This window comes from Triturus cristatus, chromosome 9 (genome assembly GCF_964204655.1).
Source record: "Triturus cristatus chromosome 9, aTriCri1.1, whole genome shotgun sequence".
NCBI classification, from domain to species: domain Eukaryota; kingdom Metazoa; phylum Chordata; class Amphibia; order Caudata; family Salamandridae; genus Triturus; species Triturus cristatus.
Genome location: NC_140592.1, coordinates 70,233,542 through 70,259,098, shown reverse-complemented (window position 1 = coordinate 70,259,098; position 25,557 = coordinate 70,233,542). Strand labels below are relative to the sequence as shown.

Here is a 25,557-nt window from a genome sequence, read left to right as displayed (position 1 = left end):
GCACGGATGTATCATGATTCATGACCAAGGACATCTGGGAAGGGATGCCATGATAAGGGCTTTTAAGCAGACCTGCTATAATCCAAAATTCAGGCTGATAGCAGAAAGTCTCTGTCAGAGATGTTTGACATTTCAGCAGTACAACCCTGGAAGAAAAACGGTGGTGAGTCTAGGTACCATAGACCGGGAGGGAGGACCTTTCACCAGAATGCAAGTAGATTTCATTGAAATGCTCCCTTATAACAAACTGAGGTATGTTTTGGTGGTAGTTTGTCTGTTTTCTAGGTGGGTGGAGGCATATCCAACCAGAAGAAATGATGGAATCTCAGTGGCCAAGCGATTGTTGAGGGAATTCATCCCAAGGTACGGGTTTCCAATAACCATAGAATCAGACAGAGGAGGACATTTCTACAATGAGATCATGAAATTGATTTGTGAAGCATTGGGTGTACAACAGAAACTGCATTGTGCCTACCGACCAGAGGCTTCTGGTGTGGTTGAGCAAATGAATGGTACCATCAAAAACAGAATAGGGAAAATGTGTTTAGCCACAGGTTTGAAATGGCCTGATGTCTTGCCTCTGGTTTTGATGACCATTAGGTCTACTCCAGACAGAACCACAGGTTTGAGTCCACAGGAGATCATCATGGGACGCGCCATGAGACATGTGTTTGTACCAGTCAACAAGCTGATGACTATAACTGATGACATGATTTTGGATTACTGTAAAGGCCTGGCTGACGCAGTTCATTCTGTGTTTCACCAGGTTGGAGCGGATGCCATCACACTTGAAAAGAAACCAGCCCATGATTTGAGCCCAGGGGACTGGGTGAGGATAAAAGTCCACAGGAGAAGAAATTGCTTGGTTCCAAGGTGGGGAAGGCCAAGACAGGTCATTTTGACCACAACGACTGCTATAAAGTGTGCAGGACTGAAAAACTGGATACATGCAAGTCACACTTTGAGAGTTCCAAATCCAGCAGACGGCATTGGAAAAGAATACTTTGACGAATCAGAATCAAGTGATGAGTCAAGCAATGAGAATATAAAGTCAAAAGAAAATCCTGAAAGGGGGGAAAAGGAGCCAAGACTAGTTCAGACTCCCAGAGAAGAAATTCTGAGGAAAAGATTGCAGATTTCAGATGATTCAGATTCTGGAGGCGAACAGAACGCCAATGGTGAGCACAGAAAGAAGAAAAGAAAAGAACGTACAGTCAGAAGTAACATACACACCAAAGGAGGGAGTAGGAGAAATTCCACCTGAAACAATATTGGAAGAAGAAGAAGGGACAGTCACAGAGAGAGAGGGACAGATTGCGGAAAACCCCCGAGGAGGTGTAGGGAACTGCAACACCCAGCTAGGTGAAGGGACAAGTAGTCAGCAGGGAGATTGCGTACAGGAGACTCAAGGAGGGACAGAAGTAGGGCCATCACCAGAGGTGGAAAAGGAGATTACTGAGACAGAAAAACCAAACGAGACAGAATCTGAAGACAGTGAAACTGAAATACCAGAAGGTCGAGTTCTGAGAAAGAGAACTTGGATCGAGGAAAGAAACGGCAAAGACGGCAAAGCAAGAAGGAATGCTAAAGGAGATATGTGGCCATACAAAATCAAGAAACTAAGATACAGATTGACACGAGCTAAACCCTCAGAGGCTGAACAAGTGAATGAAGTAACCAGTCAACATCCAGAGAAAGAGGGAGAAACAGAAGTGTCAGAAGCAAGCAAACGTGCAAGAAAACCAAATCAGAAATATAAGTCACCTGAATGGACGTACGTGGCACTGCCTGAACAAGGAGAAGAGGCAGATAGTCAAGGAAATCCAGAGGAGACTTGGCGGAAATTGATAAAAGAAGAAGAAACTGGGGAAATCCTGAGAGTTATCTTATCCGATATTGGAGTAGAAGCGGAAGATCAGGAAATCCTGTATGTGGATGACGAGAAGGAAGTGAAAAACGACGAAAAGCCAAGCTGAGAAATTTATATTGATCCTTGTAGGAATACACAGGATTGAATAAGAAAATCGAAGTATTTGGACGACCTGATAAGTTTTAGCTCTTGTAGGAAAGCTATAAGAGGCGGAGTAGAAGAGGCTAAGTCAAAAGACACGGTTAGATCTAACAAGATGGCTAACATAGATGATAACAAGAGTAGATGTACCTTCATGAGAAGATGGTGCAAGGTATGTTGTTGTTGTACAGGACTATTAATGCTTCTTTGGAGCGTACTCGCTCTTTTGATCTCTTTCAAAGTAACCTAAGATACACTAGCAGGACATACTGAGAACATGACTAACATAGTAAAAGGTTCGCAAAAAGTAATACCAGTTAGAACCAGCACTGAGCATGTGCATCAAGATAGGTCTATAACTGATTTTTCTAGCAATGTGTTTTCAAAATTATTGTATGAATATGTAAAAACAATGGACGTAAGGGATTGCTATGTCTGCATGCAATTACCTGCCTCTGTTTCAGAAGGGGTGACTTATCATCACCTCCCAGCAACTTATAGAATAACATGTAGTTTCTTAACTAGTATATTTTATCAGGTAGGGAAATTAGAGTATCATTTGTCTAATATAGATAATATTCTTGGACGATTGCCCATGAATAATGAATTAAATCCAGCTAAAGATGCTAATGTATTAGGAGAAATTTTTATAGAAACTAAAGGACTAACTCTAGAATACATTTTTAAGAACAATTTAACCTGCAGTTTGAAACCAGAAGAGAAAACATTCTTGGATATGGTTGAGGAGAGGAGGTTGAAAATACACAAGAATGCAGATGGACAAAAAGAAGGGGAAAACATTTGGGCAATAGATGGGAACAAGGAAACGAAGGGTGATGTTAGACCAACAAAAGCTATAGATTCACCACAGAAAGGCAAATTATGCATTATGAGAGAAAGATCCCAATATGATTATATATATATATAGGGACAAGTGAGTGTCATGATACATATTTCATTGCATCCGGATGGGGATTTAGAGGTGGAGAAGACCCAGTTTTTCCTGGATTGTATTATATTTGTGGGAACAAGGCTTATTACAGGTTGCCCGACCATTGGTATGGCACATGTTATATAGGTCTGGTCTTTCCAAAGATCTTTCACATGGATAGAGTAGAAAATAGTGGACCAAATAACCTACTAATGCGTAGCAGAAGAGAAACTTGGTTAGAAATTGTAGGTGATATTTTTGGAGCCTTGATACCAGCTGTGGGAATATCTTTGAATGCAAATAATATTCAGAAGCTGTCCACCATAGTGGATCGCTTGTCAACAAGCACCGCTGGAGGATTTCTCTTGGTAAACACTGAGCTAGTTGCCATGCATGCTATGATTATGCAAAATCAACTTGCCCTTGATATCTTATTGGCAAAAGAGGGTGGAGTCTGTGGAATGCAGAAAGTTCAACATTGTTGCACTTACATTCCTGACAAAAGCAGAGATCTAAAAGTATATATAAAGAATATTACAGAATTGCATGATGAAATAAAACCACTGGAGGTTGAAAGTATCTGGACTAGAATTAGTAATAAGATGGCTGCTATAAAAGCTTTGTTGGGTAAATTAGGTAGTACTATAATGGGGAAAATATTATTTCCATTAACCTGTGTGATTTTCGTATTATTATTAGGATGTATGTGTTGTAGATATAGAAGAAATAAAAAGAAAGTCAAACGAGAAATTTACAAAAAGAGGGAAAGGAAACCAGAAAAAGATCTCAATGAAATAGAATTGGAAGAGTGGAAGGAGAGCATTTACGACAAAACAAAAAGAGAAGATGAAAGGGAAACAGAATTTTAAGCAAGAAGACATTTCAAATTTCTGTAAAAGTGCAAAAAATTGAAATTTTTGTGGGTTTTTTGTGGTGATAAAATCACCAAAGGGGGGATTGATGGAGCAGGTAAAATATTTTGTTTTTATATACCCAATCCATTTATATAAGTTTATATTAAAATGAATAAACGACTAATTTTAATTTTAACAGAGTGCTGTGATGAATTAACCAACCTTATTAACCAAGAGAATATACGTGGGAATGCATTAGCATGGCTAAAATAATAAGTGAACTAAGTCTGTACTCTTATTAAAAATAATAAGTGTTGTTTGGTGATGTTAATGGGATTTGCACTTAAATAAACCAGCATTAACGGCTTTAAATGTTGCATATGGCTAGATAAATGCATACACATAGGGGTATTAGTAAGGGAATAACACTGTTTAACTCATTTCTATGTATTAATTACGATTCTTGTGTTTCTTTACTTAAGTTGACCATTTCGGCCTACTAAAAGATGGCTGCCGACTGAATCCTTACTAAAGTACATGACTTTATAATTTGAGAAATGGAGAAAAGGCCTGGACTGATTTCATCGTGTCCTCTCCATGAACTATTGAACCAGGTCCATGAAGAATACTCTGGGCGAGATGCCAATGTCCCTGAACATGGAAGAAATGTTGCCATCTGGGAACCAAAAGCCACCTATTCACAATAGACTGATACTTTCCTGACCTGGGAACAGCTTTTCCCATGCACCTAGTTTATACATCATCCGTATGTGAACTTTGGAGAATTCTTAATGTATTGGGACGAGGCTGAAATTTAGCCAATCAGCGGCCTGGAAATAAAGAAAATGATACTGTAATATGTACATTTTAGTATAAATATTAGTAGTCTAGAGAGAGAAATTAGGTTACCACCCAAAGAGCTTGAGACGCAGCCTGATCGATGTTACTCTATGCGGCACTCCGAGCTGACAGCAGAGGACAGGACGATAGAATACTGATGATCTTTCTGAGGACTGGTTCTGACTTAGGAGACGACAAATAGCCAGAATAGGTAAATATGACTAAAATGATATGACAAATGTTAGGATTTTTAACCTGCAATTTAATTAGATAAAGAAAATTCTTTGTTTGAAGAACTGTGTCGGGTGGTTATTTCTTGTAATGTTTATTGATTAAAATAAGAGTTGAAGTGTGTCCCATCAAATTCCGACTCAACTAAATGATCTAGTCGACCTCCGGATGGAGGAACTGTTAGGGTAAATTGATAGATGTGATTTTCCTCTATCCAAGTAATAGAACTGTAGTTCAGGATTTTGAAGATCCCTCTGTAAGCACGGATAGCTTGATTGAATGAATGTTGGTGTTATGGGCCCCACCAGCGTGTGATGTGTGTATGTGCGTGTGACTGTGGAATCATTCCGTCCGTGGAAGTAGGGGGAGATTTTGTGTTCTGAACTGCACCACAACAAGCTCCACCGACAAGGATAATCAAGGAAAATTTGCAACGGACATTTATCAATCCTTCTTCTGGGTCTCAAACAACATCTAAGTCAAGGTTACACAGGGTGTGTGATCATCTACAGGCACCATTGATGATTGGAGACCGCACAAGAAGTAGCCACATAAATATGGCTGCCTATGCCATACTGATAATTGTTTAAGAACTCCCTGCACATGGGACAGCCCTAAACACACTATATAGTGTGCTCTGCATTGATGTCAAGGCCAGCGTTTCAGAAATATCTTGCCTATTCCTCTCTGTTGCTTGGTGATTGTACTGCATGATCATCGATTGATAACAGGCCAGACAATGTAGAGATATAGAGGACCTGGGATTTGAAAAGGCAGACTAAGCTGCAAGAGGATTTGCAAACTTAGGGCCTAGTTTAGAGTTTGGCAGAGGGGATACTATGTCACAAAAGTGATGGATATTCCATCCACTGTGTACTAAGTGCCATAAGTTATAATACATTGATGATAAGGCAGACAGGATAGCCAGACACATGTTGTTTGTATCCTGTCAGCCAAACATAAACTAAGGTCCTTAATCTGTTAGTGAGATCTGCTCTCAGAAATCAGCAAACAACACATCTTCCTAGCTATATCGAATTCCTGTCAAGAACAGTTCCCGGCATCAGGCAATCCCACATGCTCCCATATCAAATTCATAGGGACCAACTTTGTACCATTTACTATGCCACTACCAAATCCATCTGCAGACAAATGCAATAAATCCCTATTGTTATTTACCTACAAAATCATCTCTTTCAGGAACTCATTTTTATCTGCTGCATGTTATGCCTCCATTGCCAAAAACTTTGAACAACTTATCCACTTTCAAACCTATTTCTGCAGATAACCTTCACAAAATGATTGAACCACTGAAAACACTCAACTATTTCTCAGACATCATAAAAGACAATTAACGGCTTTTCAAACAGATTTGATGCTCAATAATTTAAACAGCTCTTATTCAAGATATGCTCTTTGATATGCTGAAAGCTGGACAGGTCATCGCCACACAACAAAAAAGCTGAACATAGTCCCTAAAACCCTGAATGATTTTGGGCAATTGTCTAACCTACCTTGGCTTTGAGAATTGACAAAACTGTCTCCACCAAATTGACCACTAGTATCAGGACAGTTACTTTCCTGCCAACTACCGATGGATGACTGAGACAATTTGTTGATGACAAACATAGCATATTGGATGATGGAGACTCCATCCTACTCTTGATACTTAACCTTTCCGCTGCTTTTACATGTTTGAACACGGCGGGCTGCTGAGATCTTGGAACACTGTATGGGCTTTCAAGGCCTGTCCTTGGCTGGTTTTCTTCCTCTTGTCCTCTTGGCCAAAGATAGGAGACAGCAGCTATGGAACGACGAAGATGCCATGTGGAGTTCCTCAGGGGCCTACATTGGCAGCAACCTTCTTCAACTGAATACCAGAGCTTGGTTTTTGAGGGGTCATGAGTTGCTTTGCATCAGTATGCTGATAACACTCAATTTGACTTGAAGACTCTCTAAGGGATGTACTGTTATGTCACACCTGTCTTGTGACCCTCCACTAAAGAATGCTGTATAATTTTCTAATGTTGCAGCAACAAAGATAACAGTTTGACTCTACACCTTTAAATATACTCAAGGTTGACAATTTTTCACTTTCAATTATCTAGCTGAGTCATTGTGTTCACTCTTGATTCTATCCTATCCGTAAGTCCCCACATCAATATGATTACGTAATAAGCCAACTACATCTTTACTCGTTAAGAAAATAAAGCACTTGCTAATCCTCACAAAGTTCAAATATGCAGCCTTGATCATCACATGTATGGACTCGGCAATGCCATTCTAAGTGGGGGACCGCAGACACATTTCACCCACAGTGAAAGCTGACCCCCATTCTATGGCATGACTAATCATCTTTACTGACAACTTGTATTTATATAACCCCAATTCTTCAGCAACTGCAGCAGTCTGGCATGGAGGTGAGAATAAAATGTAAAATCAGCTGCATCACCTTAAAACCATTATATGTCCATACTTTACCTACCTTCTAGATGTCTTTGAAGAAAAATGGAAAAATGTGATCTTCAAAGTAAGATCTTCATCATATTGGAAAATACCAGATGAAAAACCGCTCAAGCAAAGAATAAATCCTATTCCATAAAATAACATCTGGCACACACTGCCTACTCGCTGGTCACTGCTGAGCATTTGGACTTGAGGAAAGACTTGAAACTCATTTTTCCAGCCTTCACTTGGACTCCACCTTTTAACTCAACTATGTGCCTTTGTATAACTCCTCTCTCATTCTTAACCTCGATCTCTCTTTATTTATACTGCAGCTGTGTTATTCTCGTTCTCTGTATAGCACAACAGTGCCTCTTTGTGCAGTAGGGTTACACAAACCTGTTAAATACATATATAAAAATACAAATTATGCATTAATTGAAATGTTTAAGCATACCCTTTGGAAGGAATTGATCTTGTTGGGGTTCTAGCTTTGGGTGATAGCTGTTCACCTTCTGGCATGCCTTCAACGTATTCAGCTTCAGCCTCTACCTGATTAAAGTTGAGGCATGTAGGTATCCTATCCAAATTCAGAAAGATCATTCCATGTTAGATTAATATGACATAAATAATTGAAATCAATCTTGATGACAGTCGACATGTGTCAATAGCATAAAAATGCTTAGTCTACAACAGATAAACTGGGATTAAAAACAAATATCAGCTCTGAAACACGTAGATATTTAGGGATAGGATATCCAGAAGGTATTTTATTACAGATACAGTTATGATGGCAAACATAATATCAGTGGTGGTTGTTTTGTAATGTCCAAGATTATCCACAGGTGGCATTAGGTTCTAGTGATAAACTTGATGATTTGTTAGGCACCACAGATAACATGACCTGAAACTCAATATTGTGACTGGTGAGGATTGAAGAGGTTTTCAAATTGGCTAACCAGAGATAATGAGGAGAGATTCACAGAATGCTCTATAAGAATAACTCACCATGTTGGTGAGTTACCCTGAGGTGGAAGAACTGGAGAAGCGCACACTCAAAATAATGTGAGCTTTGGTAGACTTCTGGATAAGCCAAGGAATGGTGAAATGGAGGACTTTATGCAGCTATCGGTGTAAGGTGACTATTTAGAGATCTTTTCTCGACTAAGCATTTGCGAACATTGCTCCCCAGAAAACAGGCTTCCTTTGAGAGTTAGGTTGCACAAATATTTTTTCATCCCTTTTGATATTATGAAAAAGGTGGTCCATCTATAATGACAAGATGGATACTAGCCTTAAAACATATGTATGATTAGATCATCATCTTAAAAGGGTATACCTCTGGTGGAGTGAAAAAGAAACAGCGTTCTTACTGTGTGAAGAAATAACAAGAAATGCTCTATACCGAGTAAACATTCAAGAAAATAATATATGTTCCGAAAAGATACAAAAAATTACGATTATGATTTAAAAAAATTTATGCTAGAAAAGCTTCTCCTCTAGAGGATTTGCTTCAATCACAGCACTAGGGAGAGGGTGTGGCCTAATGGCTAGAGCGGTGGACCTTAAAGCTGGGGAAATGTGTTCGAGTCTCGGCAGGGACGCTCATCACTTAATCTCCTCTTGCCTACCACAAATGAATGTAACAACAAGTGCACATGTAAAGGGGCTCTGATACCTTCGGGTCGAGATCGCACTTTATAAAACTGTAAAAAAAACAAATAACCCCAAAACCGGGTGAAATACAGTCTTTCAATAATCTCCTGTTTATGGTCTGACTTGACAGTGCAGCTGTTGCCAGACATTTATATGAAAATCACAGAGAGTGGATATGGCTTTGCCCACCCACATGTAGGGAGCTAGGAGAACATGTTTTGTTTGTCCAGCTGACTGAGCTTGAACTTTCAAGGGCACATGCAACATTGAAAGGAACTAAAGTGTCTTAGATACCCAGGTACATTGTGGTGTTTTTCTGTGGCAGCAGCAGAGATAGGAGGAGGGCATAGATCAACATACAGTGACTTTAGATCAGCGCCACTGTCTCCTGGCCTTTTACCCTACACCAATATTATTCTACAGTTCTTTGTTTTAACACATATACAGATCCATCCCCATGCTATCTACTTGCAATGCTTCGCATTACCATATAACATTCCTTTAAAGCCAGACCTATAGGCATTGCCAATACTTGTTGATACTAGATCCACGGTGTCTCGGAGATCTTATTTTCTAAATTACAGTAGTTCTGAAACTTGATCTAATAATTCACCAATGAGAGTTAAGAGGTGATGATTTTGATGCCAATTTAATTATTTCCCAATAAACTACATAAAGATGTAAATTACGGGGCCGATTCACAGAACTAACTTAAGACAAAATCCTAAACTTACTACTTTTGGTAGTCACAGAAGTCAGGATTTTGTTAAGACAAAATCCTAACTTCTGTGAATACCAAAAGTAGTAAGTTTAGGATTTTGTCTTAAGTTAGTTCTGTGAATCGGGCCCTACGTCTTCGTTTCCTCATGAAGAAGAGTGGTGCTTCCACTAGGGAAGATGAAAGCTGAATGACTCCCTTCATCAAGCTCTCTTCAAGCTCTCTTGAATATAATGTTTCAGAACTTCTTGCTCAGACATAGCTAAAACATTTCATTTGCATAATAGAACACTCATGTGGCTGATGCAGAGACATCTTGTTTACCACCCTCAGAGAGAACATACCATCATGGTCTTGATACTTTATCTGGCTGTAGTTCACTTCAGTCACTCCCAAGACCTCAGGATAGTGAGGCATAGATTAGCTAATTTTGCAGCACAAAAATGGAAATTTAGCGGTCCAAAAATTTAAATTATTTTGCAACATTTTCTCTAAACTTCATTCTACTGCAATTCTTTCATTTATCATACTTTTAACACCAAAGACAGGGAACATATTTTTGTAAGGTTGAGCAAAACATGAAAGTCTATGCCAAGACATTGTTTAACCCGTTCCCTGCGTGCGTCGGCCAACGCCCGTCGCGAGCACTACCTGGCTAGTGCTGCACACGTCCGTTGGCTGACGTGGCCCCGCCCACTCATTAAAATTCCCGCACCGCGGCAAAGGGTTAAGGCATCAAAAACAAAGTGATGGGGCTACCCTCAATCTACAGTTTTTCACCCACCAAGCCACCTCAGTTTGGACCAGGCCATATGCAAATCGATTTTTACCCTGCTCCAATGGGACCAGCACAGCCTGAACTGCCAGGCCAGGTTTTCCCTGAACCATAAGACTAGCAATCCAGGATCTGTTCCGCTAATATTAGGACTCATCAGCATGGTATAGCTTGGTTCCAGGGGCAAAGTGAGCACTTCTGAGCATACCCATTACACTTAGGGCAATAAACACAAAGTGATGGATGGAATGCTTGGATTAATCTCAGCCACTGTCAAACATGTTTTTTTGCCCACCATGCCACCTCAGTGTGGTCCCAGTCACACTCCAATGAGCCAGAGCTGACAGGCCAGGTACTCCCTGAACTAGAGCATAAGTAGCCCAGGATCAGTTTCACCTTTACTAGGGCCCATCAGCCAGGTATAGCTTGAGTCCAGGAGCACAATGAGCACAGGACCCATGGTTGGCTTGGGCATACCTTTCACAGTTTTTCCAAACATAATTTATAGATTTTGTTGTTGTAAGCAATCCAGATGATATTGGCAACGTTTTACATGTCAGAAATCATCACGCATAAAGAAATTGGGTTGGTGAAATCTTTTTCTCACCAGGAGATGGCAAAAGGAATGGGGTTATAACTCTTTGTCACAAATCACTGAATGCCAAGCTTGTATCTCAAGAATCCGACACAGAGGGTAGGTGGATTCTCACTAACCTCCTGCTGGGGAAGACCCCTCTGTCTTTACTTAACATTTATGCCCCTAGTAGTGGTGATGCCACGTTTTGGTCTTGTATATCTCAGTTATTGCTCAAGTACCCATCAGAAAACGTTATTCTTGAAGGAGACTGCAACCAAGTGCTGGTCCCGTTTATTGATAGAAATTCTAAATCCCCCTTTATCCCAAACACGCCACACAAAGTTTTCACACAAACTATTCAACAAAGAAACTTATTAGACTCATGGTGCCTCTGCAACCCATCCACAAGAGAATACTCCTTTTTTTCCTCTCCACATCAAACGCAATCTCGAATAGACCATATTTTTATTTCACGCAACATTTCCCAATCCTTCCGTTCTGCTGACATAGGCTCTATACTCATTTCGGATCATGCACCTGTTTCAATTCAATTAGACATTTTAAATCAATCCACATTGCCAAAAAATGGCGTTTCAATAATTCCTTACTCCTTGACCCTAATTTCAATTAATCTTTTACCTCTTTCGCTCAAGAGTTTTTTCACATTAATTTAACAAATGATGTCTCCTTTCACACAGTGTGGGACGCCTTTAAGGCCACCGCTCGGGATTTCATCATTAGATTTGTGTCAAATAAACGTAAAGTTTCCCACATATTACATAACACATTTCTTGCTAAAATTAAAAAACTTGAGCACTCCTTCCACACCTCCAAGTCAAAGGACTCCCTTAAAGATCTCATCAATGCAAAAATCGCTTTTAATGAATCCACTATCGAACAGGCCTCCCTATACTTACTGAAATCCTCAGTGAAGTATTATGGTGGCCAAAATAAATCAGGCAAACTTCTAGCCAATTATCTAAAGATTAAACAACAGAAACTTCATACTGATTCCGTTATAGATGATAGCCAAGCACCAAAATTCAAAGACACTGAAATACTCCAATAATTTGTACATTTCTATCAATCCCTTTACACACCAGAAAACACACCCTCAGGTACAGACATATCCCAATATTTCTCCACAATTCAAAAACATATTAATCCCCAATTAGATTTAGCTTCTTTGGAAGCTGAACTTACGCAAACATAATTGTTAAATGCTTTAAAAACTCTGAAAAAAGACAAGACCCCAGGCCCAGACGGCTTCACAGTGCAATTTTATTTACATTTCGTTCATCTATTACTCCCACACTTACACACTCTTCTTTCTTCCTTTATCACTTCCCGTAATTCCACTGGCTCTTTTTCCGAAGCCTTGATCTGTCTAATACCAAAGGCTGAAAAGGATTTACGTTACTGTAAGAATTATAGACCTATATCCTTAGTTAACGTAGATTATAACATTTTCTCGAAAGCTCTAGCCTTAAGATTAGAACCTCATCTTCCCATGCTGCTTGGAAAAGAACAATCAGGTTTTGTCAAAGGTCGCAACATCACTGACAATCCATGCTTATTCTTTGACATTTTATCTAAATCATCACATTATCCGGACTCCTTGGAGGCAATTGCGTTAGATGCAGAAAAGGCCTTTGATAAGGTTTACTGGCCTTTTATCTTCCTCGCTTTCAAGTGGTTTGGGTTTGGACAAAAAATCATTTCTTTAATATCCCTACTTTACTCTGAGCCCAAGGCCGCCATATCTACCAATAGCCTCATCTCCCCCTACTTTAATCTTAAACGAGGAGTACGCCAAGGCTGCCCCTTGTCCCCTTTTCTTTTCAATTTGGCCTTAGAACCCTTTCTCTCAAGAATACGCCAGAATAACTCAATCACAGGTTTTGTCTCGGATCCTCAACAAATTAAGCTGGCAGCATATGCTGACGATATTTTAGTTTTTCTCTCCCAACCACAATCTTCACTTACAGCTTTTATGGGAGAGGTGAAGGCCTATGGATTGGTATCTGGCTATAAACTGAATAGAGGAAAATGTGAGATACTACCCTTAACCAAATACACCTTTAAGGATGATTTTAAGATCTCCAACTTTACTTGGAGCCCTAAACATATAAAATATCTTGGAATCTGGTTCTCTCCCTCTATAAAGACATCTATCTCTTTAAACATAGATAAATGTTCTGCCAAACTTAAAGCTTTGGTTGCAAGATAGCATCCCCTTCATCTTTCTTGGTGGGGTCTTCTGGACACAATCAAAATGATGTTGACTCCGATAGTTTTGTATATCCTTTCTAACGTTCCACTTTCCATTCCATCTAAATTCTTTCAAAAGATTAATTCTTTTTTGACTTCTTTTTTATGGAACGCTAAAAAACCAAGAATGGCATTAAAGAAATTAACAAGACCAAAATCTGAAGGCGGTGTCAATATCCCCCATTTCTCCAATTATCACAAAGCCTTTTAGTTACGACAACTATCGAATTGGATCACTAATCAATAAGAAGATAAACCTCTCTGGGTGGATCTTGAGACCTCATTTTTTGCTCCCTTCTCATATCAGGAATATCTCTCCTTTACTCGCAAACCACAAAAGCTCTCTACTCCCATAATTAAGCAATCCTGTACACTAGCATCCATTGCACCCCACTTAGTAGTGCATAATTTAGACACTTTTCTCAATTCCACAATTTGGCACAATAAACAAATCCTTCTTAATAGGAAACCTATATTTTAGAAGGCTTGGAGAAATAAAGGTCTACTCTGGGTTCATCAATTTTTAGATCAGGGCGCACTCATTCAATTTACGCAATTACAAACTCTTTATCATTTGCCTTCTTCCTTTAAACCTAGATTTTTGACCTTGCAGAAAGCAATACTTGATACTTATGCTAAACTCAAACCTTCACCTTCCTATATTTCACACCATAATTCCACTCTCCCCCACAAACATTTTCCTAGGTAGTTTAAAACCGGACTGGAATACAAATCAATCCCAGTTACCACTTATTGATTTGTTAACAGCTGTAGCTTTTCAGCAAATATAACAAACTGGAAAGATTCCTCTAAATTGTCCTATTTAGCTTGGTGGTATGCTGTATGTCACAATCATCGCCTCGATACAGCACTCGTTCATCCTATCTCTCTTGCTACTAAACGTTCTCACCTTTGGGGCCCACTCACACAATTTCTAGACGATACCGTGAAGAAAACTTCTTTACCTGCTCCCTCACAACAAGAAGTTACCAAGCCTCCTTGATCTCCTATTGTTTATTTAGAATTATGTTTAATTTATCATTTTCTATAATATATATATTTTTTCAATTGTGTATTTTGACATGTACTGTTATTTAGGATTTCTGTGAACCTTTGCTTGTATTCATATCATCTTCTATATTATCCTTTTACTATTTTAATTGATATTATACATCATTATTGTTCTTTATTACACCTTCATGTATTTATGTATTAACAAATAACTGCATATATGAAGTATTGTTTTTATGATCATATTAATCTTTTCAATTAACCTTTTCTTGAACTTAAAAATAAGTCATCACACATTATACAGTTTACTGTCTGTTAATATATTCATTACCATACAAATGTTTCCATGTTTGCTATAAGCAATCAACATAGATGTTGTGCCATTACACATTTTGATGACTTTGTAATCGAGCCGTCCAATCTAGAACACAATAATCCTCCCCAACTCCCCATTACCCCACCCCCACGTCCCTATCTGGCTCACTCCTTTGCTCATCATCCTAGAGTGCAATTGTACAGATTCTCTTTGCGTTGTCTCATCATACCTAATGTACTTTTTCTGCTATCTCATATTAGAGAGTGTTGTATAGGGGGATGGTGCTACATGGGCTCAGTGACTTGTGGAGAAGGGGGCGACTCTCGCTAAGACCCAGAGGGTTCTGCCAGTTTCTTAGCCTTCAGTGTTTCCAACATCTGGTCCCACTCCATGGATATGGGAATTTTTTTTTACCTCGCGTAGTTCCTCTCTTCCGACGATGGCGCTTTCCGCCCCTCCCCATCGGACCATCTGTGTGTGCCAGGTGTGTATTGGAGGGGAAGAAGCTGATTTCCATCTCATTGTGATGGCACGTTTCGCTACGAGGATAGCCATATCTGCAATTTTGTATTGTATTCTCTGACTTTTTGGGGAGGGGTGCAGCCCTAATAGACAGCTATCTGCTGTATCCCAGAAGGAGGTGCCTGTCGTGTCTTGAATTACCCCCCCTATCATTGACCAGAATCGCCGCAAACGTGGATATTTCCATAACATGTGGAGTATATCAGCATCCATCGTCTTACATCTAGGGCAGCAGACTTGTGCATCTGGGTATATACAGTTGAGGCGATGTGGGGTAGGGTATGCCCTATGTAAGATCATATACTGAGAATACTTGAATTTAGCATTTTGAGACACTTTTTGGGGAAATTCTAGAGCATACTTCCACTCTTTGTCTGTTAAGTCTCTATCGAGATCCCTGACCCATTTTTCCCGTAAGGGCACCAGAGAGGTTCCAACGTGTGTTCTAACGCCTCTGTACAGCCAGCGGATTAGGTGACATCCCTCTCCCATCAGATATACTGAATGCACCAGTCTGTGTATGGAGGGTTCGTTCCCATTCGGGGACCAGTGTTTCTTTATATAATGAAATATAGTAGCGTGTATCATAAAAAGTGTGTGGGGAACTCCCTGATTGTGGATGAAATTGTCGTGATAAGCTAATGTGCCATCCAGAAACAAGGCTCCTACCGTTGTCACTCCCTCTTGTGTCCATTGGAAAATCCTTTGTCTTGTAATTAGTCCTGTTGTAGTAGGTATTCCAAGTAGTGGAATATTAGGCGAATATGGGTCAGTTTGGTATGTTGCAATGACCTCCTCCATTATAGGGGGGCTGTCTTGAGCAAAGAGGGAGTCTCGGGTGGTATTTATAACAGTGTGTATAATGTTCCTTGCTCTAATTTTTGTGTTGTGTACCCAATTTCATTTAGATTTCGCCCTGCCAGCCAATACGACAGCCATTGCAATTGGCTAGCCATGCAATACGCTCGGAAGTCAAAAGCCCCCAATCCCCCCTCTTCCGGTTTCAGTTGTAGTTTTGCCAGACTCACCCTCCTTCGGCCCTTACCCCATATCAGTTCCATGAGAAGGGTATCCAGTGTGCAGAAAATACTAGCTGCGATCAGAATCGGTATGTTAGTAAAGTAATATAATAATCTGTGGAGTAACACCATCTTGGAGATGGCTATTCTACACATAACCGAGAGAGGTAATGATGTCCAGGAGACATGGGCATGTTGTGATCTAATTGTTTTCAGTATGTTCTCTTCTAAAAGGTCTTGAGATGTTCTGTATATTGTATACCTAAGTATTTGAAGGTTTGTGTTGCAACCATCAGGTCAACTTGACCAACATGGACGGGTTCTGGATCTTCCCTATATTGCATAAAAAATGTGTGTGATTTTGTAGCATTAATTGCCATCCCCGGGACAGCTTCAAATTGCTGGAATATAGGCGGAGTGGGCTTCAGATCTACAGCTAGGTCTTTAATATATAGTATAAGGTCATCAGCATATGCTAACACTGTATGTGTTATCTCTCCTAGTGGGATCCCTTTGGTCACATCGTCCCTCCGAAGTTTAATGAGCAGAGGTTCTAATGCCAGAACAAATAATATTGGGTACAGACGACAGCCTTGTCTTGTTGCTCTTGCCACAGAGTAGGGGCGAGATCTGTGGCATCCAGTACGGACCCGAGCTGTGGGTGCAGTGTAGAGGAGTTTAACCCACTTCATGTAACCAGGAGGTATGCCGAATTTTCTCATAATTATGAACATATAGTCCCAGTTTAGTGTATCAAACGCCTGTTGGAGGTCAAGAGAGATACAGCCAGTCTTACAGGAGATCTTGGTGGAGGATTCCATGACACAGTGTAGGCGTCTTATATTAAGGGACGTATTACGACCCGGAACAAAGCCACACTGATCTATGTGTATAAGTTCCGGGAGATAGGGGAGGACCCGATGGGCCAGAATTTTGCTAAGTATCTTATATTCAGTAGATAATAGGGAATGAGGGCGATATCCTGACATGTCGCGCGGTTCTCCGTTTGACTTGGGAAGGAATATGACTAGTGTCTGCATGGTAGTTAGTGGGAGGGAGTGGGCCTCCTGCACCGAGTTATATAAGCACGCAAGTTGCGGAGTTAGATTGTAGGGGTGGGCGGAACTTGCGTAGTCGAGCTACGCAAAGCTCTGCGAAACTGTAAAAAAACTCTTCGAGCACACAGAAATTCTGCGAACACGCGGAATTGCTTGTTCGCGATGCTTTTTTCCTATTTGCGAACGCTGTTTGCGTGCTCGGGGGGAAATATCTCACGAACATGAATTTTGAGAACGCGAACAAGCAAAAAATTCAGCGAAGCCGCGGAACGCATAATTTTGGGCAATTTCACATTCTCCGCGGAACGTGAAATTACCCAAATTCCCCGAGCTGAACGGAATTTACCGCCCAGGCCTATTAGATTGTCTGCAAAGGTAGAGTAAGATTCCACTGGCAAGCCGTGTAGGCCAGGGGTTCTATTATGTGGTAGTTCCTTGATGGCCTCCTTAATTTCGGCCCTTGTGATTGGGTCATCTAAGTCTTCCTGTGCATTTTCTGATAGTGTAGGGTAAGTCAGGCCATCTAGGAAAGTTTCTATATGTTCCGGCAGTGTATTATTTGGGGCACTGTACAGCAGTTCATGGTATTTATTGAAAGCAGTATTGATATCTGCCTGAGTATGTATTATGGTGCCATTCTGTAATGCCACTTCCGGTATTGATATGGGGGAAGTGGGGGGGGGGGGGTGCATTCCGTAAAAAACTGGCCAATAGAGTACCCGATTTGTCTGCTTCAGCATGTGCATGTTGAGTGTATGGTCGGTAGTCAATGAGGTGTAGGTCCTCAAGGAGTTCGGCATGTCGAATCCTCCCCTCTTGTATTTGTTTTTGATTGGAGGGATCAGTATTCGCTTTCCGCTCCAACTCTTGTAGGGAGTCTTCGAGTGCCGTAAGGGTCTTATTGATTTCCTGACGAGCCCCCACTGTAGCTCCTATAGATGCACTCCTTATCACTGACTTACAGGCATCCCATTCAATTAAGCGAGAAGAGGCCAAGTTCGTATTTTCATTAAAATAGTTGGTAATAGTCGAGTCTACTTTTTCACAGGAGATGGCATCTTCCAGCATCTGTGTCCATAACCTCCAAGTCGGGACTGGGGTGGGTACTTTATGCCATTCTAGAAGAAGCTCAAGTGGATTGTGATCAGATAGAGTTTTGCTTAGGTATGTAGTCTGGGTTTATTTGAGGTGTGATGGATGAGGAACAGAATATTCTGTTCAATCTAGTGTGTAGTTGGTGTGTTGGAGAATAGAAAGAGTATTCGTGATTTGTAGGATTTTGGAGACGCCATACATCTTGAATTGCCCAACCCTCTGCCCAAGACCTCAAGAAATCTGCGTGCTTAATGGAAGCGGCTCCACAAACCGGAGGGTATGAGCGATCAAGATGTATATTAAGGGTGGAATTATAGTCCCCACCCAGTGCCCACGGGATATCAGCCCAGTCTGCTAACACCGTGTTCAGGTTGGTTAGGAATTTATCCTCTTCGTAATTCAGAGCATATAGGCTACCTATAACTATGTGTACACTGTCAAGCGTCACATGCACTACCTGTATCTTCCCTGTGCGTCTATTCGCTGTTCTATATTCACGAATGGTACCCCGTGTCTGACCCATATGAGTATTCCTATCGCAAATGCAGAATATGATGTATTGAATATTTGGCCCCTCCATTTATTACGTAGTTTTATTACCACAGAGTCAGTAAGATGGGTTTCTTGGAGGAAGGCTATCTATATTTTCCGTCTGTTTAACTGGGCATGGATCCGATGACGTTTGTGTAATGAGCCCATCCCTCTAACATTCCATGTTAGCACTTTATATTTGTCCAACACAGCCATACAGTTATCTGTCTATTAATATTGTAATTGCCCCGGTATGGAAAATGTATATTGTGTGTTACACGACTTGAAGTGAGCCATATTCCCTGGAAAAACAACTTATCTAACAATCCCAATACTAGGTCTAGCACTAAAACTTTGCTGGTCCAAACAGTAATCAAAACAATTTGAAGGTCCAATCGGCTAACTAATGCAGTTCCTGCAGGGGGGAGGGTTCCTACACAGAGCATAGTACCTTCGTTCAGGACGGATCTATACCTTTCACAGTTAGGCATCAAAAACAAATTGAAGGATGAAATCCTTGAAATCCTCTCAGCCACCTCTGATCGCTCTGGCCACATCCAAATCCATAGTTTTTCGTCTGCCATCACCTTAGTTTCGACCCAGGCATATGCAAATCACTCTTCACCCTGCTCCAATTGGAACAGTCCAGCCTGAACTGCCAGGTCAGATCCACCCTGAATCAGAAGATAAGAAATCCAGGACCGGTTTTGTCCTTATTATGGCTCTCCAGTCAGGTATATCTTGGTGCCAGGTGCACAGTGAGCATGGGACCCACGGCTAGGCATACTAATCACACTTGAGGCATCAAACAAATTCTGGCCAGGCAGTTTGGGCTGGACTATTACCACTGGAGCAGGGTCAAGACTGATTTCCATATGGCTGGTTTCCAACTGACGTGTGAGCAGGGGTCGCGGATCTTCTAAAACATCTTGTCCTTATGATGGTCTCGTAGATTCATCTCAGCAGCGACTGAAACGTCAACGCCTTAACCCATTTTGGCTTAGTTTTTGTTAAGATTGAATTAAGGAGACTATGCTCCTATGTGTAGGATACTCCCTACCTTGCTGATGCATGGGAAATGGGCCTCTGAGTACTGATGACTAGTGACATGTTAGTGCTCAGTAATTATTGCTTCTGTCATCAATATCTTTGTAGAATTGCCCACCATTATTACGTTTTTTGGTAACTCTTGTGTCATATCTATGTTTAAAATACAATATAATTGATCCAAGTAAATACACCTGGTTGTTTTTGATTTATACTTTATCCTTGAATATAAATTGACTATTGTGCTTTTCATTTATTGTGGATGTGAGTAAGATATATCAAAAAGTACTTGGGTAGTTTATTTACATGTACTTTCAAATAGATCCCTTGTTAGCAATATACAACATCTGCCTTTTTTTAAAGGGTAGAGATAAATTCACCTTTACCAGTAAAGACGATTTATCATTACCAATCCAATAATATTAAACATGACAGAGCTACTTCTTCTCAATCAGGAAATACAGCTTATAAGCGTAATAACAAATTCCCAATGTTGACCTATGAAAGGGGTAGGCCTCACAGTATTGAAAATCTAATTCAGTTTTTTTTTTCACTACCAGGACATGCACAACTTAAATGTATATGCCCACACTCTTGATTACACAGCACTCTGCCCTATGGCTATCTAGGGCGTACCTTAAGGGTGACATATATGTAATAAAAAGGGAGTTTAAGGCTTGACAAGGGGTTTTAGATACCAAGTCAACATGGCGGTGTAAACTGCACACACAGACTCTGCAGTGTCATGTCTGAAACTTGTATAAAGTACTACTTGTGTGTGTGGCACAATCAGTGCTGCAGGCCCACTAGTAGCATTTAATGTATAGGCCCTGGGTGCACCTAGTGCACTCTACTAGTGACTTATAGATAAATTAAATATGCCAATTGATGATAAGTCAATCCAACAATGTTTTAAAATTCAGCAAAATTGGAGGAAAGCACCCTAAGGCTGTCAGTGTGCAGCCCAGTGTATTTATCAGTGTCTGAGATTAATTCAAGCGTTCCATCCATTACTTATTTATATACTTCAGTGTGACACCCTAAGTGGGATGGGTATGCCCAGATGGGATCCTGTGTATCCTTTGCCACTGGAACCAAGCTATACCCAACTGATGAGCCCCAGTGAAGATGAAACTGGGATTGAGTTCTTGTGTTTCAGTTCATGGAGGACCTAGTTCAAGCTGGACGGTTCCTATTGTAACAGGGTCAAGACTGATAAGCATACGACTGGGTTCAAACTGAGGTGGGATGGTGTGTAAACAAAAGATGGACTGGGATGTTGTAAAAAACCTAGTCATCAAAATTGATGCCAATCTCTCCATGGCAAACCAAGTCTCCACCGTGGTCGGAACCAGTGTGGGGTTACTGAGACAACTGCGGAAACTAGCCCCTCTCCTCTCATTTACCACACTACAGATGGTTGTGTCGGCAATGATTGTGTCAAGACTCGATTACGGCAATGCTTTATACATTGGTCTCCCTAAGAAACCGATTAGTAAGCTACAAGTGACCATAAACGGTGCAGATAGGTTGATCATCAGGCTTTCAAGACGGTCATACGCTACCCCCCTAGTGCAGCAGCTGCACTGGCTCCCCATTAAACAGGGAGCAAGGTTCAAAGGTCTCTGCATCGCCCATAAAGCTATTCATGGCCAGGCCCCAGTATATATCAAGGAGCATCTAGGGAACTATGTGCCGGGTCGTACACTCCGGTCGTCCGAGGTAGGCCTTCTGGCCTATCCGCGGTTCAGAATTACATCTAAAGGCGGCAGAGCCTTTTCTGTTTTAATTCCTATGGAATCGGCTGCCCGAGAACCTACGCAAGGAACCCACACTCCTCCCTTTTAGGAAACGACTCAAGACTCCTCTGTTTAGGGAGGCTCTGTACACAGCATAAAGCTCCTCCGAGTGTTGTATCTGTGACTGCGGGTGGGATTTGGCCAGTTTCTCGAAGCGCTAAGAGACCTGCCGGTGATTATGCGCTCCACAAATCCCAGTTAACATAACATAATATAACATTTATTTATTTATTTACCAGTGGCTGAGATTATTTCAAGCATCACCCAGGTCTTATCCACCTTTTCAGGCGCATTCTGAAATGCTCGGTTGAGCTGTGCTGTTATCTGTTTTTTCTGCGGGAGAGTCAATTTTGCCTCTACTGTGAATGAATGGTTGCAGCAAATTCAGAGTGAATACTGAGTTGCTTGTTAAGTTCATATAAAGGTCCTTCAGCAAATCATACACTTTCATGACCTCTGGTGTCTGACTTTGGAACAGGGTCATCAGACTTATAATGTTTTGACATTTCTTTGCCACAAAACCCAACTGAACTTGAAAGCAGTTCTTGTTGTTGCTGGTAAGAATCCTCTGCAGATTTTCAAGGGTTTCAGACTTGATGAGTTCCATTTCAGTCTCCTCAACCCATCATAGGCATCAAAATGCTTGCAGTGGTACTGGGCAGGGGCATCTTAAGGATTTTACGGGTCCGGGGCCAAACGTATTTTGGGGGCCCCAGTTTGTAACAGTTTTGAATATATGATCCAATTTCAGCTCTTTCATGTCCTCCTTGGCCAGGTCACTGACAGCGCAAAGACACACTGGTTCAAATTATAAATGCGTTTACATCTAATATTCAGGTATAGTGGGGTATTTTTTCAATATTATAATTCAGCAGCAGCTCTCTAATATTATTGCTAATAGTCTTTGTGACACCCCTGACACTTTACCATATGTGAGGTCCTGTGTTGATCTAAAAGAAATTGTTTATATGGATGCTGCGTGGTGTTAAAAAACAAGCATTTTCCTGCCAAATGTCTGCAATAGACTCCAATACTTCACCCACATAAAAAATAAATGAAAGGAATCTATTAAGAGTTATTCAAGGGCATCAGGACAAAAACAGAGCTGGCTCTATCAGGGGGCTTACCCTGAAAGAATGGGGCCTTGGGCCAGGGCCCACTTTGCCCATGTCTTAAAACGTCTCTGGAACTAGAGCAAGCATTCCATAGGGTGGAGCAAGGTTCAGGTACCATTCGCGATTTCGCTCTACGTTCCTCCACGAGGTGTTGCAGGGGTCTTTGACTTCTGCTACCAGCCAGTAGAAGATTTGAGTGAAAGTATTCAGCTCTACAAAAGGCTTGCAGATTCCCCCCCAACAAGTTTGTGATGTGGTCCAAGCAGGTGATATGTATTGATCTGGACTATAGATTTTTGGAACACAGTAGTATGTACTTTGAACATGTATGCACCATTGTCTATGTGAAAATTAAATGACGTCCTTAAGGGCAAAGTAAAGTGTGAGCGCCCTCACAACCCCATGCACTAGTTCCTATGGTTGCTTTGCGGGAGGAGCACTTTGTCTGCTAGGTAGGTCTGTATCCAATGGCCTCCCTGTGATAAGGTCACTGCAAATAAAACATTCTGGGGCTTTTTAATGAGCCCCTTGCGCCGCCGGTGCATCACATTGCGTGACGCAACGGCGGCGCAACTTGCTGTGTGAAATTTTCAAGCACACGTAAAGCCACCCTGCATGGCTTTACGTGTGCTCATAAATATCGCCCCATTTCACGCAGCACTTTGCATATTAGGGGTGTGATATGGGTGTTGCTGTGGGTGTTCCCACGCAACACCCATGTCCACTGGTGCATTTCCAGATTTATGAGCAATCCTAACCTGGAAATCAGTCAAAACACCCCCAGGGGTAGCGTAGCAAGGCGCAACGAGGAGAAATGTTTTCTTGTAAATCCGCCCCATTGTGTAGTTACCAGCCTGCCAAACAGCTCCAGAACCGGCTGATTCTTCCCTCTAGGGGGCAGGTTTACAAGAAAGTGACACATCTGTAGAGATGCGCCACTTTCCCTGCGCCACCCTGAGAAACCCTTGTGCCACTATGGATGCACTGTATTTACAATACGGCGCACCATGGCGCAAGGATTGACAGATGCGTCAGAAATTATGATTCATCTGTTGGAGGAAAAGTCAAAACCTTACGCCTGCTTCAAGCAGGTGTAAGGTTTTGACGCAGTGGCGTCCTAGAAGTGACGCAGTGAAATCTTGTAGATTTCACTGCGTCACTTTTACGAGGCTTTCCTACATGGGAACGCCCACCCTGCATATATTATACCTGATTCGGGGATAATGTGACGCAGGTCTTTACATGACACATCTCCCTAGATGCGTCACGTTATAAATTGGCTGCATTTTTTACACCGCCGCTGCGTCACAAAAGTGAAGCAACAGTGGCGCAAATGTGTCACAAGGGGATTGTAAATCTGCCCCTTGTACTCTACAAAAGAATTACAAAGATTAGCCACTTTCCCTGTCACCCTCCCCACAAAACAATGCAATCCATCCCTGAAACACTGCTACTTCACTGAACACTGCCTCTACTCACTCATTCTCCCACAAAACCAAAACATTAGTTGGACCTGCAGCCAGCCCCCATTCATCTCCCTCCCACCCAAAGCACCAGTGCCCCCTCCACCACGACACCACCCAAAAGTAGTTTTCAGTCACCCCAACCAAAGTACCAGTGCCCCTTACACCCTCCTCCACCCAAAGGTAAGTTGGGCCCGCAGTGGATCCCAGTTACTCCTCTCTCTACCAAGGCACCAATGCCCCCATCCTAATGATTCGATTGTGGGGTGACAGGGCAAGGGGGCAGTGCTCTTTGAAATACAGTGCCAGAGAAGAGGGTGGTATACTGGGCAGTGTATGGGGCATTCAGCAGTGTTTTGTGGGTGAGGGTGCTAGGGTAGGTGGCAGTGCATTGGTTGCATGGTGGCAGGCCAAGGGGGTGAAGGTAGAGAGGATAGAGTTGTGGTGGAGGGGCAGTGTAGGATGGCAAGGTTGGGGACCTTTTGGGTGGTGGAGATGTGGGTGTGTCACTAGTGCTTTGAGTTAAGGAGGGGTTATTGAGGCCCTACTTACGTATTAGTGGTGGTGAGGTAGAGGAGGCACTGGTGCTTTGGGTGTCGGTCGGGTGTCTGGGGGCTCGCTGCAGGCTGGTGGGCTGAAGGGGCACTGCTGCTAAGGGTGGGTGATGGTGACTCAGCATCCAAAGTGGGCTGACATACAAACTGATTGGAGAGAGTGGTGTTGGTCTTGGGGTCCACTGCATGTTCCTGTGGTGTGGGTGGTGAATGAGGGCCCAATATGCTGTATTTTATTATGTCTCCTAAGTCTGCCTCATGTCCCATGGACAGGGATCACAAATTATGTTTTCTTGAATGCCCCCAGGATCTTCCACATGCCCCACGAGCGACAGGCCCAATTTTTGATTTTGTTTTATTCCCTTCAGAGCCCACTGCTTACCCATATGCAGAAGGCCCAAATTCTGCATTCTTTTTTAAATGCCTCCCAGGTCCTACTGCATATATCACAGGTGGCAGGCACGAATTCTGTTTTTTTCTAATACAGCCCCCTCCCCCCAGGGCCATCTCTTTTACTTAATTGCCACCAGGGCCGGCATATACACCACAGGTGGTGCACCCAAATTCTGCTATTTTTCTAAGGCTCTCAAGGGTCAGCCACATGCCCCACTAGTGGTGAGCCCAAATTGAGCTATTTCTTTAAATAGCCCCCAGGGCCCGCCGCATGTCCCATGGGCAGGGGGCTCTGATTCCTTTTTTCAATTGCCCCTAGGGCCAG

At 41.8% G+C, this 25,557-nt stretch overlaps 1 protein-coding gene across 1 annotated transcript in view; it reads right to left on the bottom strand.

The window, feature by feature from the left end:
* The window catches only part of LOC146797410 (uncharacterized), a 122,991-nt gene that overhangs the window by 5,489 nt on the left and 91,945 nt on the right, over positions 1-25,557 (bottom strand). Inside the window, exon 4 of the mRNA XM_085627552.1 lies at positions 7,770-7,892. Coding sequence (XP_085483678.1) covers positions 7,770-7,892 — 123 coding nt within the window. The remainder of the gene's footprint in view (positions 1-7,769; positions 7,893-25,557) is intronic.